The following is a 13,422-nucleotide window of genomic DNA, read 5'->3' on the forward strand; positions in this document are numbered from 1 at the left end:
GCAGTCAGGGCGGGCTCCGAGGAGGAGGAGGAGGCGGCACGCGGGGCGGGGCGGCGGGGCCGTACCTTCAAGTCCGCGCCTTTCCCGCTGTGCCCCTCGGGGGCTCCTCTGACGGGCGGCGCGGCCTCGGCAGGCTCCTTGCCAGCCTCGCCCTCCTCCTCCATCTCGGGAGACCTCGGGGCACTCGTTTTAGCGCCGACCTACAAGGCAAGCGCCCCGAGGAGGCGGCCAGCCTTCCCGCCCGCCCCCGGCCTCGCTCCCTCCTGAAGCGGGACCGTCAAGTGCTGTTTTCTAACTCACTGTTAAGGTCAGGGAGCCCCATCCATGTGCTCCCGGAAGGAAGCGCTGGTTCCCTGGAGGACACTTGCCTGCACCCCCTGGGCTTCCCGGGGTGAAGGTGGGGGTGTCTCAGACGCCAGGGATGGGGGTGGGGGGCGGGGCGCGGGCCGCACCTGCACGCTGTCCTCCCAGTAGGTCGCGGGCCGCACGGGGTCGGCGTGGACGGCCAGCAGGCGCAGGAGCTTGCCGGCGAGGCCCAGGAGGCGGGCGCGGGGCTGCGGGCAGCCGGGGAGGAGGGGCTGCAGGCCCTCCAGCTGCGCCAGCGCCGCATGCGCCAGGGTCCGCTTCAGCGTGAACCACTTCTTCGGGGACACAAAGCACGTCACCACGGGTGGGTACAGACACCCACCCCCCCGGCGCCATCCAGGGGCTGTGGCACCAAGCATGCCTCTGGGGAGGGGCTTGCGGACGGGGGTCTCCAGGAGCGAGGGGCTGGGGAGCGGCTGGTAACAAGCTTCCATAACCTTAACCTGGTTCCTCCCAAATACAGGCCTCCCTGGACCAATTTCAGGACTCTCTGAATTTGAGTCACACTTCATGAAATATAAGAAAATGTCTAAACTGAAAAATACATGTCTCCTGCAAGACAAATGCTATTTTGCAGATTCAATTTTTTTGAACAAAATGTGATTCACCTTTGTCGAGTCATCCAACATGCTAATGTCTTTAGGTCAAACAGTCGTGTGACTTGGGAGGGGGCCACAAAGCCGCGCAGGAAGCGGCTCCCGTAAGACCTCTGTTTTATTAGCCAGTTAAGTGCCCTGGAGCATCAGCTAGAGGAGGAGTCAGCTGGAAATTCTCAGGGTCCACCTGCCAGCGGCAGGGAGGGCACCGGGGGCTGGGGAGACGGCTCCATGGAACTCCCACCGCCCAGTCTTTCCCTGCCGGGGCAGTGACGGGGCCCCATTCCAGCTGCGAGGGGCTCAGGCCCAGCCGGCCTCCCTCCGCCGGGAGCACCCCCAAATCACCAGGCCTACGGAGCTGTAGTCGCCCGCGTCCTGCAGGTAGTCGGCCAGCAGCTTGTCCAGCGAGCCCTGCTCCGACCACTGCTGCAGGGTCTCACCCAGGACCAGCTCCAGCATGTCCAGGCACAGCTCCACCAGGTCCAGCCTGAGGCCGGCCAGCCGCCGCAGCAGGGGGCTGCTGACGCTCTGCACCTGCGGGAGGAGAGCGGGGCACCCACGCTCACCCCGGCACCGCGCCTCTGCGGCACAACCGTGCGCTTTGATAAACCAGGCGGGCGCAGGAAACCCTGAATTTCCACACGTGCCTCTGTGACCCCCGCCTCTTTCCGCGCCACCTCCCGTCCAGGCAGCCGCCACAGCGCTTCCGGGCACGCCGAGGGGTCTGCACCTTCTAGAACTGTCTGAGAATGGAGTCGGCAGCCTGGTGTCTTACTCAGCGTGACACGGAAGATGCGCCCACGTGCTGTGTGCACACCCACGCCGCAGTCCTGCTTGGGGTCGTTAGTCCGCCGCACGCGTGCCTCCATCTGTGTCTTCACATGCCGCTCCCAGCCCTTCGCTGCTACACATGGAGCTGCCACAGGCACTCCCGCGCCAGCGTTCGTTGCACGCCTGCTTTCATTTATCTTGGGGATATTCCCAGAAGTGGGACAGCTGGACCGTCATCACCGAAACCCACAGTGCCTGACTGCCTCGCGGTCCCCCCGTGGGGAATGGAGCCCTGCTGCCCCGTGGAACAGCGGTCCTTGCGACGGGAAGCGTCTTAGTAGGAGCCTGCCAGGCTGGCCATGCGGCTGGATTTTGCCTTTCCCTGGTGACTGCTGGTGCCCTCACCTGGTCACTGCCGATTTACCACCCACAGGTGTCTGTCCAGTTTTTTGTCCTTTTTAAAATTGGGTTGGTTTCCTTAATAAGTTTGGAGGTTTTATATTTGTATTTTCCGGATCCAAGATCTTCATGAGATAGACGACTTACAAATATTTCTTCCTCGTCTTTTCATTCTCTTAACAAGTGTCCTTTGAAGACCCAAGGTTCAATGTATTGTCCTTCTTTTGTGGATCACACTTTGGGTGTCGTAGCTAAGAAATCTTTGCCAAACCTGAGGTCACAAAGGCATTTTCCTGTGTTCTCATTTAGAAGTTCTATAGTTGTAGCTCATACTTAGGCCTACGATTTTCACATGTGGTGCAAGACACGTGAAGGATTGGAGTTCACTCTTTGCACATGACGTCCAGCTTCCCCAGCACGGTCTGTTTGGAAGTCCAGCCTTTCTCCACGTTGGCTGGACGCGGCTGTGGACCTCTTTCTGGATTCTCTGTTCTGCCCCTTCCATGCGATCGTCTCTTTTCACAAGCACCACCCGCGGTCTCGGCCCCTGTGACGGGATGAGTCTCACAGGCAGGTGGTGTCACACGTACAACTTTGTTCTTTTCTGAACTTGTGTTCGCTATTCTAGCTCCTTTGCATTTCCCTATGAATTTTTAAATCATTTTGTTAATTTCTAAAACAGTCTGCTGTGATCTCGATCAGGATTGAACTGAATCCACAGATACTTTAGGGAAAACCGACACTTTCATAATAACGAGTCTTCTGACCCATGAACGTGGTATGTCTCCATTTGTTTAGGTCTTTCTAATTTCTCTGGGCAAAACTTTGTAGTGCTAAGTACTGGTTTTCACATCTTTTGTCAAATTTCATGTTTTTATGCTGCTGCGAATGGTACTGGTTTTAGCTCTCAGTATCTGGTCGACTGCTCTAGTGTGTGGAGGTCACGTGGTGTCTGGAGTCTGTGCTGGCATCCTGCGGCCTCTGTAAATTCACTTATTAGGCATTCGCTCCCCCTCCCTCTCTCCCGCCCCCTTCCATCCTTCCCTTTCTGTGGTCACTTCCATGGGGTTTTCTGTACGGGCCATCATGTGGTTTGTGAACAAAGACAGCTTTACTTCCTCATTTCCCATCTGGATGCTTTCAATGTCTTTTCCTTGCCTGCTGCCTCTAGCACGCTGCTGAACAGAGGTGGTGAGTGCACCCCACCCTCTCCTGCATGTATCTCGGGGGGGAGAACCAGACTTTCATCGTGAAATAGGATGTGTTCTGGGTTTCACCTAGAAGGAGGTTTCCTGCCATTGACAGTTTGCTAAGAGTTTATCAGGAGTGCATATCGGATTTTGTCAAATGCTTTTCCTGCATCTATTGAGATGAATGGATGTTTTAATTTGTTTAGTCTTTCAAAAGTTTGGCAAGTAAACTGATTGACGTCTGAATGTTGAACTTTTCCTGGGATGAACCCGACCTAGCTGCAATGTGGTATCCTTTGTACATGCTGTTGAATTCAATTTGCTGAAATTTTTGTTTGGAATTTTTGCATCTGTGTTCACGGGGAATACCGGCCTGTAGTTTTTGGTGTTTTCTCTTTCTTTGTAATGTGCTTATCTAGTTTTGGTATCAGGATAATACCGGCTCCACAGAGGGGGTGGGCATACCCTCCCTATGGGCTCGTGTAGAACTGGTGTTATTTTCTCCTTAAGTGCTGAGTGGAATTCACCAGTAGAGTAAGCTGGGCCTGGAATTTTGTTATTTCTTCTGTGGGAAGATTTTTACAAATTCAAACAAATTCAATTTCTTTAATGATATAAGGCCATCCAGGTTATATTTCCTTTTGAGTGAGCTTTGGTAATTTGTCTTCCAAGGCATTTGTTCATTTCACCTAAGTTGTCAAATGTATTAGCAAAAGTTGTTCCAATAATCCCTCACCGTCCTTCTAATCCCCAAGAGCCGTGGTGATGTCACATCTGTCATTTCTGAGGTTGGTTATATATGTCCCCTCTCTCTTTAGCTTCCTCATCAGTCTGTCTATAAGTTCATGACTTCATCGAGCTGCTTTTGGTTTCACTGACATTCTCTCTCTAGGACATCTGTCTTTCCATTTCTTTGATTTCCACTCTGATATTCAATTTCCCTTCTTCTGTTTATGAAGGGTTCGATTTGCTCTCTCCACTTTTTTAAGGTGGAGGTGAGGTCAGTGATTCAGGATGGCTTTTCTTTTCTAATACACGTGTTTAGTGTGACAAATTCCCCTTAAGTACAATGTTAGTGAGGTCTAAACTTTTTGTTACTTTCTGATTTCACTTTTGATTTCATCTCTGACCAACAGTTGTTTGAATATGTGCTACTTCCTTTCCAAATATCTTGGGATTCTCCCATATCTTCTTCTTCTTGTTTTTAATTGGGGTAAAATTCATATACCACAAAATCGACCTTTTACAGCGTACAGTTCGGTGGCATTTAGCACATTGCAATGATGTGCAGCCATCACCTCCGTCTAGCTCCAAAACACTTTCCTGCCTCAGAAGCAAGCCTCGTGCTCCCGTCCCTCCAGCCCTGGGACCACTCACCTGCTTCCTGTCTCGTGGCTTAGACTCTGCCTTCCTGGATTTGAGCTCAGTTTCTCCGTCGTGCGGTCCTAGTGCTGACCCGGTGGGACCAGCCCTCTAACCCCACTGGCTCTGTGGTCCTGGAGGTGGCCCATCTTGGAGAACATTCTGCCAGTCTTGAGAGGATGTGATCTGCTGCTGTGCGCACAGCTTCCTAACAGCTGTTGGGAAACACAGCTCCACGGTGTTGTTCCAACACCTTCCTCGCCATGTCTCCCTGTTCTAGTAGCTTTGAAGGAAGGCTGCTGAAACCTTTGGCCATGATTGTGGATTTGTCAGTTTTTCAGTTGCAATTCTATCAGGCTTTTTGCTTAATTTTTTTGAAACTCTGTTACTAGGTACATAAGTATTTATAATCACTTTGTCTTCTTGATAAGTTGACCCCTTTAAATTATGACATTTGCTTTGAGTGATGTTAGTGCAGCCACTGCAGCCTTTTTTCCATTACTGTTAGAATGATGTATCTTTTCCATCCCTTTATTTTTAACCCATTTATATCTTTATATTTAAAGTGCTTTTCTTATAAGCCAACATTTAGTTGAGTTTCTATTTTTTATATAACCAGACAATTTCTTTTCATCGAGGTGCTCAGAACATTAAATTTGAGTGATTATTAAAATGGCTGGGCTTAAGGTTGTCATCTGTTTTTCCTTTGTCCTCCCTGTTCCTTATTCTCTTTTTCCTTTCTTTTTTTTTTATGTTTTCTTATGGAACAAGTGAAAATTTTATGATTTCATTTTATCTCCTTTTTTGGCTTATTAGGACATCTCTTTGTTCTGTTATTTTGTGGTTACTTAGGGTTTCTAGTGTCTATCTTTAACTTATTACTATCTCCTCACACATGGTACACCACTTTACACAGAGCATGTAAACCTTAAACTTGTGTGTTTCCTTCTCTATCTGACCTTACGCCATTGTCATCACACATTTTATTTTTACTTACGTTATAAACTATATACTACATTGCTATTACTCTTGTTTAGTCAGTTATCTTGTTTAGGCGGGGCTTAACTGTTTTAAGCCCTGTCTTCCAATGTAAATTGTAGGAAAAAATCTTACACATTTTCCATGCAGTGCAAATCTCCGAAGCACTTCGTCCTTTCACATCAGTCTATAGTCCATGTGGTGTCGCTTCCCCCCGTCTCGAGGACGGGCTCTGGGCACCTCAGATCTGCACGTCTGCGGACGTGGAATTACTTTAGCTCTTGTAGGTTTGAAAATCTTTATTTCTCCTTCATTTCTGAAAGGTACTGTTGCTGGCATGGAGTGCTAAGTGGCGCGGTTTCCTCTCGGTGTTCTGCGGATGCTGCTTCTCTGCCTTCCCAGCTGTTCCTGGCGGGAAGCCTACGGCCTTTACCTTGAGACTTTACCCTGAGGTGCGGATTTTTCACTCCAGCTGATCTGAGGATGCCCTTTGTGTCCGGTTTTAAAGAGTGTGGCTGTGGGGCGCCTTGGTGAAGTTTCGTTCATATCCTTATTTCTTGTGCTCACGACTCAGTGAGCTTCTTGGGTAAGTTTATATTTATTTTTATCAAATTTGGGAAAATTCCAGACATTTCTTCAAGTATATTTTCTGTCTCCTTTTGTCTTTCCTGTCCTTACAGGATTCCAATTACAAATAAATTCAGCTATTTGAATTTGTTCCTCAATTCACTGATACTCTATTTTTTCTTTTTGTTCTCTTTCCTCCCTCCATTGCCTTTTCTAATAGTTTCTGTTGCTGTTTTTAAGTTCTCTCATCTTTTCTTCTGAAATATCTAATCTGACATCCGTCCCTTCCAGTGTATTCCTTATTTCACATTTTCATCTCTAAAAGTTGCTTTTTAGTAACGTACTCCTTCTTAACTTTTGTGAGCGCGCAGAATATAGAGACATAGGGGTAATCACTGTTTTAAGCCCTGTCTTCCAATTCTGATGTCTGCCAGTTTGGGGTTGGCTTTGAGTGATCTTTTTGAGCTTTGATTTTGCTTCTCTGACTCATTTTGATCGGCTGCCACGCGTTGTGCCTTGGCCTTTTGGATGATAGGCATTTCTGGATTCCTGCCAACATTCCTGAGCTCTGTTCTGGGGTGCTGAGTTACTTGGAGACCACGCAATCGTTTCTGCGCTGCCTCTAAGACTGTCGGATGGGCCTGGAGCTCCCCTGGGGCTGGTCTGTGCTCCCCACCCCTCTCTGGTGCCCCAGCCTGGTGGGGAGATGCCCTGGTTCCTGTGACACTGCTGCGGGTGCCCCCAGCCTCACATGGGGTCCTCTGGGGGCACAGACCATTCTCTGCGCTTTCTGGCACCTTCTCTCCGTGGGGCACTGTCCTTCCTGCCACTCGGCTGCCCGCCCCCTGGACTCTGCGCCGTTTCTTCCCCAAGGCCCTCCCTCCCACGGCTGCCAGGGGCTCAGACACTGGTCAGTTCACTGCTTGCCCCTGCCTGGTGTCCAGTGTTCTGAGAACCTCTGTTCCATGCGGGGGTCTCATCCGTCCCCCCACCCCAGAAGTGGAGCAGCCTGGGTTCTCTGGAGTAGCTGGCGGGAGCACACACTTACGTCCTGAAGGGAAAGCAGGTCCTGGACGCCGTGGAACGCCTCCTCCGCGTCGGCCACGGCACTCTGGGCCAAGCCATAGGCCTCCAGGTAACAGGCCGCCTTCCGCTCGTCGTCGTCCTCGATCTGGGCGCACAGCCTTCCCGAGACGGAAGACGTTTTAGAACAGAAACGAAGCGCTGTGCCCCCACACCGAGCAGCCAGGTACGGGCTGCATCACCCCAGCCCGTGTTCTGTTAGCACCCCCAATCCCACGGTCAGACGTCTGACACGTAATGGACTCTCCACTCTCCCAGCTTTCCTGCTTGCTTTTCTTCACTTTCTAGGCTTTCTATGAGCCCATGTGCTGTCTTACAGCAAGGGACACGGCTGAAGGAGGGCTCCACAGGAGTGCAGGCCCCAGACCCCTGCCCTGCGCCAGCAGAGTCTCGCCCCAGCTGTGCACTCACACGCGGGGCCGCCGGGAAGGGTCGGGGAGGTGAGGCGAGGCAGACTTAGGCCAAGCCCACCCTCTCTGAGCCAGCAGATGCTGGGACACTGAGGCCTGGGGACTGAGGTGGCCCTGTCCTGCCTGGGAGCTGCAGAGGCCGAGGGAGGGCGTCTAGGCCTCCAGGTACAGGTGGGGGCTACGAGGCAGGTGTGAGCGTGTGCGTGTGTTCAACCACAGTGAATGTGTGAGACCTGTGAGGTGCATATGGGATGAGATGTGTGCTAGTGGGGTGTGCATGCAGTGACCTGAGAACACGTGTGCATTTGAAGTGGGTTTGTGGGACATGAGGCGTGTACCCGGGAATGTCTGTGTGTGTGTGTGACACGTCTGCCTCATGCCTGTGTGTGCAGGTATGACGTGTGCCTGATGCGTCCCCGTAGGTGAATGTGACATGTCCCTGGCATGTTCTTATGCATGTGTTTGACACATGTTCCTGGGGTGTCCCCATGGGCAGGTGTGACACGTCCGTGTGGGTGGGTGTGATGTGTGCCTGACATGTCCCATGTACAGGCTTAATGCGTGTCCCTGGTATGTCCCTGTGGGTGGGTGTGATGTGTGCCTGGTGTGTCCCCATGTGTGGGTGTGACGTGTCCCTGGCTTGTCCCCTGGGTGGGTGTGACGTGTGCCTGCAGGAAGATGTTGTGTGGCAGCGGCTGAGTTCCTGACCTTGACTCTGGGGACAGGTCAGGTATTTGGGGTCAGGTGGGTGGGCCATCAAGGAGCCATAGAGGAGGCAGTGGGAAACGAGGGTGGCTGAGGAAACCCTGGTGAGCTGTGCTTGGGGGTGCAGATGTGGCTGTAGGCCTTAGGGGGTCCCTGAGGGTCCCCAGGCTGGACCCAGGAGGCGTGCGGGTGTGAGGGTCAGCACGGTGGTGCCTCGGCCACCAAAGCAGGTTCTGAGGACGCCATGGGCCTGAGCCTGGGGTGGGTTGGGGGCAGGGGGAAGGCAGCCACCCGAGGAGGGGCTGGGGAGCGGGTGCCGGAGGGGGCTCGGGTGCAGGGGCCCCTCGCTGCACAGGCAGAGCTGCGGGCAGTGCTCGCTCACCTCTTTATCTTGGCTCGCTCCAGTTTTATATCGATGCAGCTCTCTCTATGACCACAGTTGATAAACTTCTTCTCTATCTCCAGCAAGCTGCCGTCCAGTCTGCTGAGCAGGGTCCGGGTGCCTGAGGGCTCGCTGTCGGCCGGCGTCTGGACGGCTCTGGCGCAGAGGGCTGCACACCTGCCGGAGCCGCTGCGTGTTTGCCCCGGTGCGGGGGTGGGGGAGTGGGGTGGGGCGCGGCAGCCCCCATTCTAGGAGGGCAGCTTCCAGCAGGGCAGTTCCCGTGGGCGGCCGCTGTGGTCCCTGTGCTCAGCCGGGGACTCGCACAGGCCACGCTCCCTGCCCGCCATGCCCGGAAGCTGGACAGTCACCCCCCCGCCCCGTCCCGGGCCGCCTGGAAGCTCCTCTGGAGCTGGGGGTGGAAAGGAGCGCCCGCGCTGCGGGGTCAGGGCCGTGGCCACCCGTGTCCCTCCAGGAGTGGCACCCGCCGCCTCTGACAGCCCTCTCCCCAAAACGAGGGAACTTCATAAAGATGTAGTGGGAGATAAGGAAACAAAGACAGAATCCCAGTTGCTTTGATCAAGAAACCAAATCCTGGGTCTTTGAAAAGACCAGATCAGAATCTCAATTCTGACTTAGAAGAGGCGAGTGGAACAAAGGACATATCCCAGAGGAAGGGGTTTAAGAGCTCAAGAGTAGAAGCTATGAAAATGTATACTAACACATCTCCAAACCTAGGGGAAATGGTTTTCCACAGAAATATAAAAGGCCAGAAAGACGGCTCAAAAACAAGGTAAAAACCTGAAAAGACTGAGCATCATAGGAAAAATGTTCCCTGAACAGGCGCCCGCCACAGAGCCTGTTCCCTCATGGCATGGGTGGAGAGCGCCAGCGGGGTCTCGGAGCAGAGGCAGCAGCGGCCCAGGGGACCCAAGAGGCTCCAGAAAGGCAGCGGGGCGAGAGCGGAGGGGGGTGCAGGACAGATGCTGCCCGCCGGCAAGAGTGAGAGAGCTGGGAGCAGGGGCTCGGGTTGAGCCCACCCCCGGCGAGCTGCCCCGGCTGCGCGTGAAGCGCTGCCGTCCCGGGCGTGTGGCCTCCGGGAGAGGCTGACGGCGAGCATTGGGCCTACCTGGCTTCCAGGTCAGTGGCCAGGAACTGCAGCGTGGGCGCCCTGCTGGGCCTCTCCGCCTGGAGGCCTCGGAAGGTGTCCGCAAGCTTCTGGAACATGCCGCAGACCTGTGGGGGCCCCGGTGTTGGCGCCGCCCAGCCCCCAGCCTGGCCTGCCCCCCGGGGCGCCCCTCACCAGAGCTTGGTTCCCTTGGCTCTCCGCAGATAGCAGCGCCTCTGCCAGCGCCAGAGTGGAGTGGTACCAGAACCCCTCATCCCCACCCAGGCCCTGCGCCTTCTCCAGCATCCTCTGAGCTCTTCCATACTGCTTTTCCCGGTTCGCCAGCTGGGCCAGCAGGCACAGGCATTTGGCGACTGCACAGGGATCATCGAGCTCCTGGAAGATAAAATAAATAGAGGAACCCCACCATGGGCCACTCTGTCGCCACTGTGCATCACGCCTGCTCCTGCGAGCAGGCATTTCCAGCCATGCACACGAGGAGAGGACCGTGTAGTGACCGCTGGACCTCCCAGCTTTGGCCGCCACCCACAGAGGTCCTGCATTGGGCCCTCAGGGTGGAGCTCAAAGCTGACCCTGGGCGGGCAGACAGCTGACCTCCCTGGGCTGCGGTTTACGGCCCCGCTGTCGTTTGGGTGGCGCCTTGTGGTCGGGTCCAACACAGCCTGACCCCACCCTGTCCGCTGGCACACGTGGGGCGCTGCCTGCCGAAGTGGATCCCTCACCCCTGTGTGTGCAGTCTGCAGACCCCTCCTCTGCTCAGGGGCGCCCCACTGGGCTTGTGGGTTCTCTCAGAGGGTGAAGAACAGGGACCCCTCAGCGGCTGGGGGTTTAAAACCTCCCGAAGGCTTGGGGGTGTGCTGTCAAGCCCTGGAGAACCAACAATGGTCACACCCTGCCCCTCCACCTTGGCTCAAACGCCTGCAAGGGGCGGCGCTGGCCCTGGGGTGGGAGGCAGGGAGAGCCCCGTGGGTGGCCGGTGAGCCCACCCTGAGCTGCCCTGTGCTCGATAGCCCTGGGATCAGAAGCCACATTCTCGTGTGCCGACAGCACCTCCAGAGGCCTGGTCAGCGCCAGCTCTGTTGGGTACAAATACACCAGTTTTCCCTGACTCTCATCACTTGAGAAGACTCGGTCAGCAGCAAGGACCCCAGGGCCCAGCACGCCAAGGGGGAGGGGTAGACTTGAGGATTTGCTGTCACCCCTGGACAGCGGGCGCCGCGGTGGGCAGGCCAGCCCCCACTGCCTCCTGGGGTTTCTAGGACCCGCTTTCTGGGAGACTCCGGCCCAGGCATGAAGGGCCAGAGTGTGTATAGCCACATCTGCTGGCGGCCTCTCTTCAGCTGCCCCCACCCAGAGGCCCGTGGCAGGCTGCACAACCAACCCCTGGGTAATGTGTGTCCGCAGGAGTGGCAGCAGCGTTGAGGAGGATGGACTGCCGGCTCTTAGGAGCTTCCTGGCAGCAAAGGCAAAAATGTCAACACATTCTGCTTCCAGATTCACTCTGTGGCCCCGACGGCAGCCTGTGTGTCAGGAGAGAGGAGGCGAGCAGGACCCTCGGGGGCAGACAGCTTGGTTCCCGGGCACCCTGGCCCCCAAGATGCAGCACGAGGGCCTGGTGAGCTCACTGGGAGGCCCGTGCGATGCCACAGGAGGGACGAGGGAGGCGCGGTGGACATGCTCAGCATCTGTCTCCCTCGAGACCAGTCCTAGCGGGCAAGGGCCATGTCCCCTGACCACTCGCCAACGTGTATTTACCTGAGAGGGCGGTCCTGAGCTGTCCACCGAGAGGAAGGTGCCCAGCGGACTCTGCCCCGCCCCCCCGGCCAGCAGAGGCACCACCTGAAACCCTGCCCAGGACAGCAGGGCCACCACAGTGGCCATCAGGATGTGTGCAGGGCCACGGCGGGAAGGCAGAAGTCCAGGGAGGCTGAGCCCAGAGAGCAAGCAGAGGGTGGTAGGAGGAGGCAGGTCTGGTAACAGGACAGGCAGTTGGTGATGGGGGTCCTGGGGGGCTGGGGACCTCTTATCCCAAAAGCATGTCCAGCAGAGGGGCAGTGGGGGGAGGGGGCTGAGGAGGGGAAGATGAGGGGGAGGGGTGAAGGATGAAGAGCAGGAAGAGTGGGGGAAGGTAGAAGGAGGAGACGAGAAGAGGGGAGAAAGGCAGGGGAAGGGGCAGGGGGAGGGAGAAGAGGGGAGGGGAAGGGGCAGGGGGAGGGAGAAGAGGGGAGGGGGAGGGGAAGGGGAAGGGAGAAGAGGGGAGGGGGAGAGGGAGGGGAAGGGAGAGGAGGGGACGGGGCTGGCCGCAGATCTCAGTGTGGACCCTGCTGTGGAGGACGGGAGCCTCCCGAGACCACGAAGGTGCTGGGCACGGGTACCCCAGGCTACTAGGTCCTGCCGAGGTGCCCGAGACTTTACGAAGAGGGTGGGGTAGGCGGGACCCCAGCACCCGGGCCACCAGGACTGGGCAAGAGGGGGTGACAGGGGCCAGGTGGTGCCAGGAGGGCTGGGGGCTGCCGAGGCTGCGAGGACCACACAGTGGGCAGGGCCGCATGCGGGGGCGAGGGGCGGGTGCTGGGCTAAGTGGGCGAACGCGAGCAGAACCCCCCGCGACACACACTCTGAATCCGATTGTACAGGCCACGACACCACGGCCCCCGGGAGGGGCCAGGGAGGGGACTCCAGGCCTGGAGGGGCATGGGGCCACCCTGAGGGAGGGGCCTGGCAGAGCCCACGCCCCCCAGGCACCCTTGCTTCACCCCTTGGTTTTCTCCCAGCGCCCCCAGAGGCTCCCGGCCTCCCGGCCCCTCAGCCTCCATGGAGGTGCCATGGCCACTGTATCCCCAGAAGCACCTCCGTCACCCCTGCTTCTCAGGACTCAGCTGGCCCACACCTCACCATGTCCCTTCCCTGCACCAGGCGCCTGCTAGCCTCTGGCTTTCTCACGCCGGCCACACTGCCTGGAACCTGTGCCTGCCCGTGTCTGCAAAGCCCCAGCAGCTGCCCTGTGGGCGCACCTGTGGGACTGGGTCAGTGCAGGGTGGCAGGATGTGCACCCGCATTTGCTGCCCATTTGCTCCGTCCCAGCGGCAGTGTCGGGGTCCTGTGCACAGGCTTGCCTTCCCTAGCCCCCCCATGCCTGCTCCAAACCCCACCACTGCAGGCCTGACTCTCAGACAGCCCTGGGCGGCGACACCTGATGCACGGGCCCTTGCCTTGCCCTCTCCCTTTCTCCCAGCCTCGGTCAACAGCCCCCTCCTCCCTGGTGCCCCCCACTGCTGTGTCCGAAACCAGCTCAGCAGCTCCCTAGCTTGCAGCTTGGGCTGCACCCACACACGGAGCGTTGCAGGGCCATGGCCCACACTGGGGGTATCCACCTCCTGCCCCAGCTGCCACAGTGCGGCTAACCCGTGCCTCCCGCTCCCTGCACGGCCGCCCTTCCCCCCGGCTCAGGCCTTGCTCCCCTAGGAGCTGCCTGTCCCCGCTGGCC

The 13,422-nt window shown here is 56.6% G+C and overlaps 1 protein-coding gene across 5 annotated transcripts in view; it reads right to left on the reverse strand.

The window, feature by feature from the left end:
* The window catches only part of CFAP46 (cilia and flagella associated protein 46), a 113,621-nt gene that overhangs the window by 21,756 nt on the left and 78,443 nt on the right, over positions 1-13,422 (reverse strand). For all 5 annotated transcript variants that reach the window (XM_077126439.1, XM_077126437.1, XM_077126436.1 and 2 more), the window contains exons 36-42: positions 10,110-10,310; positions 9,936-10,042; positions 8,810-8,986; positions 7,278-7,413; positions 1,308-1,496; positions 453-641; positions 66-200 (exon numbers count right to left, since the gene is read on the reverse strand). In XM_077126439.1, coding sequence (XP_076982554.1) covers positions 66-200; positions 453-641; positions 1,308-1,496; positions 7,278-7,413; positions 8,810-8,986; positions 9,936-10,042; positions 10,110-10,310 — 1,134 coding nt within the window. The remainder of the gene's footprint in view (positions 1-65; positions 201-452; positions 642-1,307; positions 1,497-7,277; positions 7,414-8,809; positions 8,987-9,935; positions 10,043-10,109; positions 10,311-13,422) is intronic.

The sequence above is a fragment of the Tamandua tetradactyla genome, chromosome 13, assembly GCF_023851605.1.
Source record: "Tamandua tetradactyla isolate mTamTet1 chromosome 13, mTamTet1.pri, whole genome shotgun sequence".
NCBI lineage: Eukaryota > Metazoa > Chordata > Mammalia > Pilosa > Myrmecophagidae > Tamandua > Tamandua tetradactyla.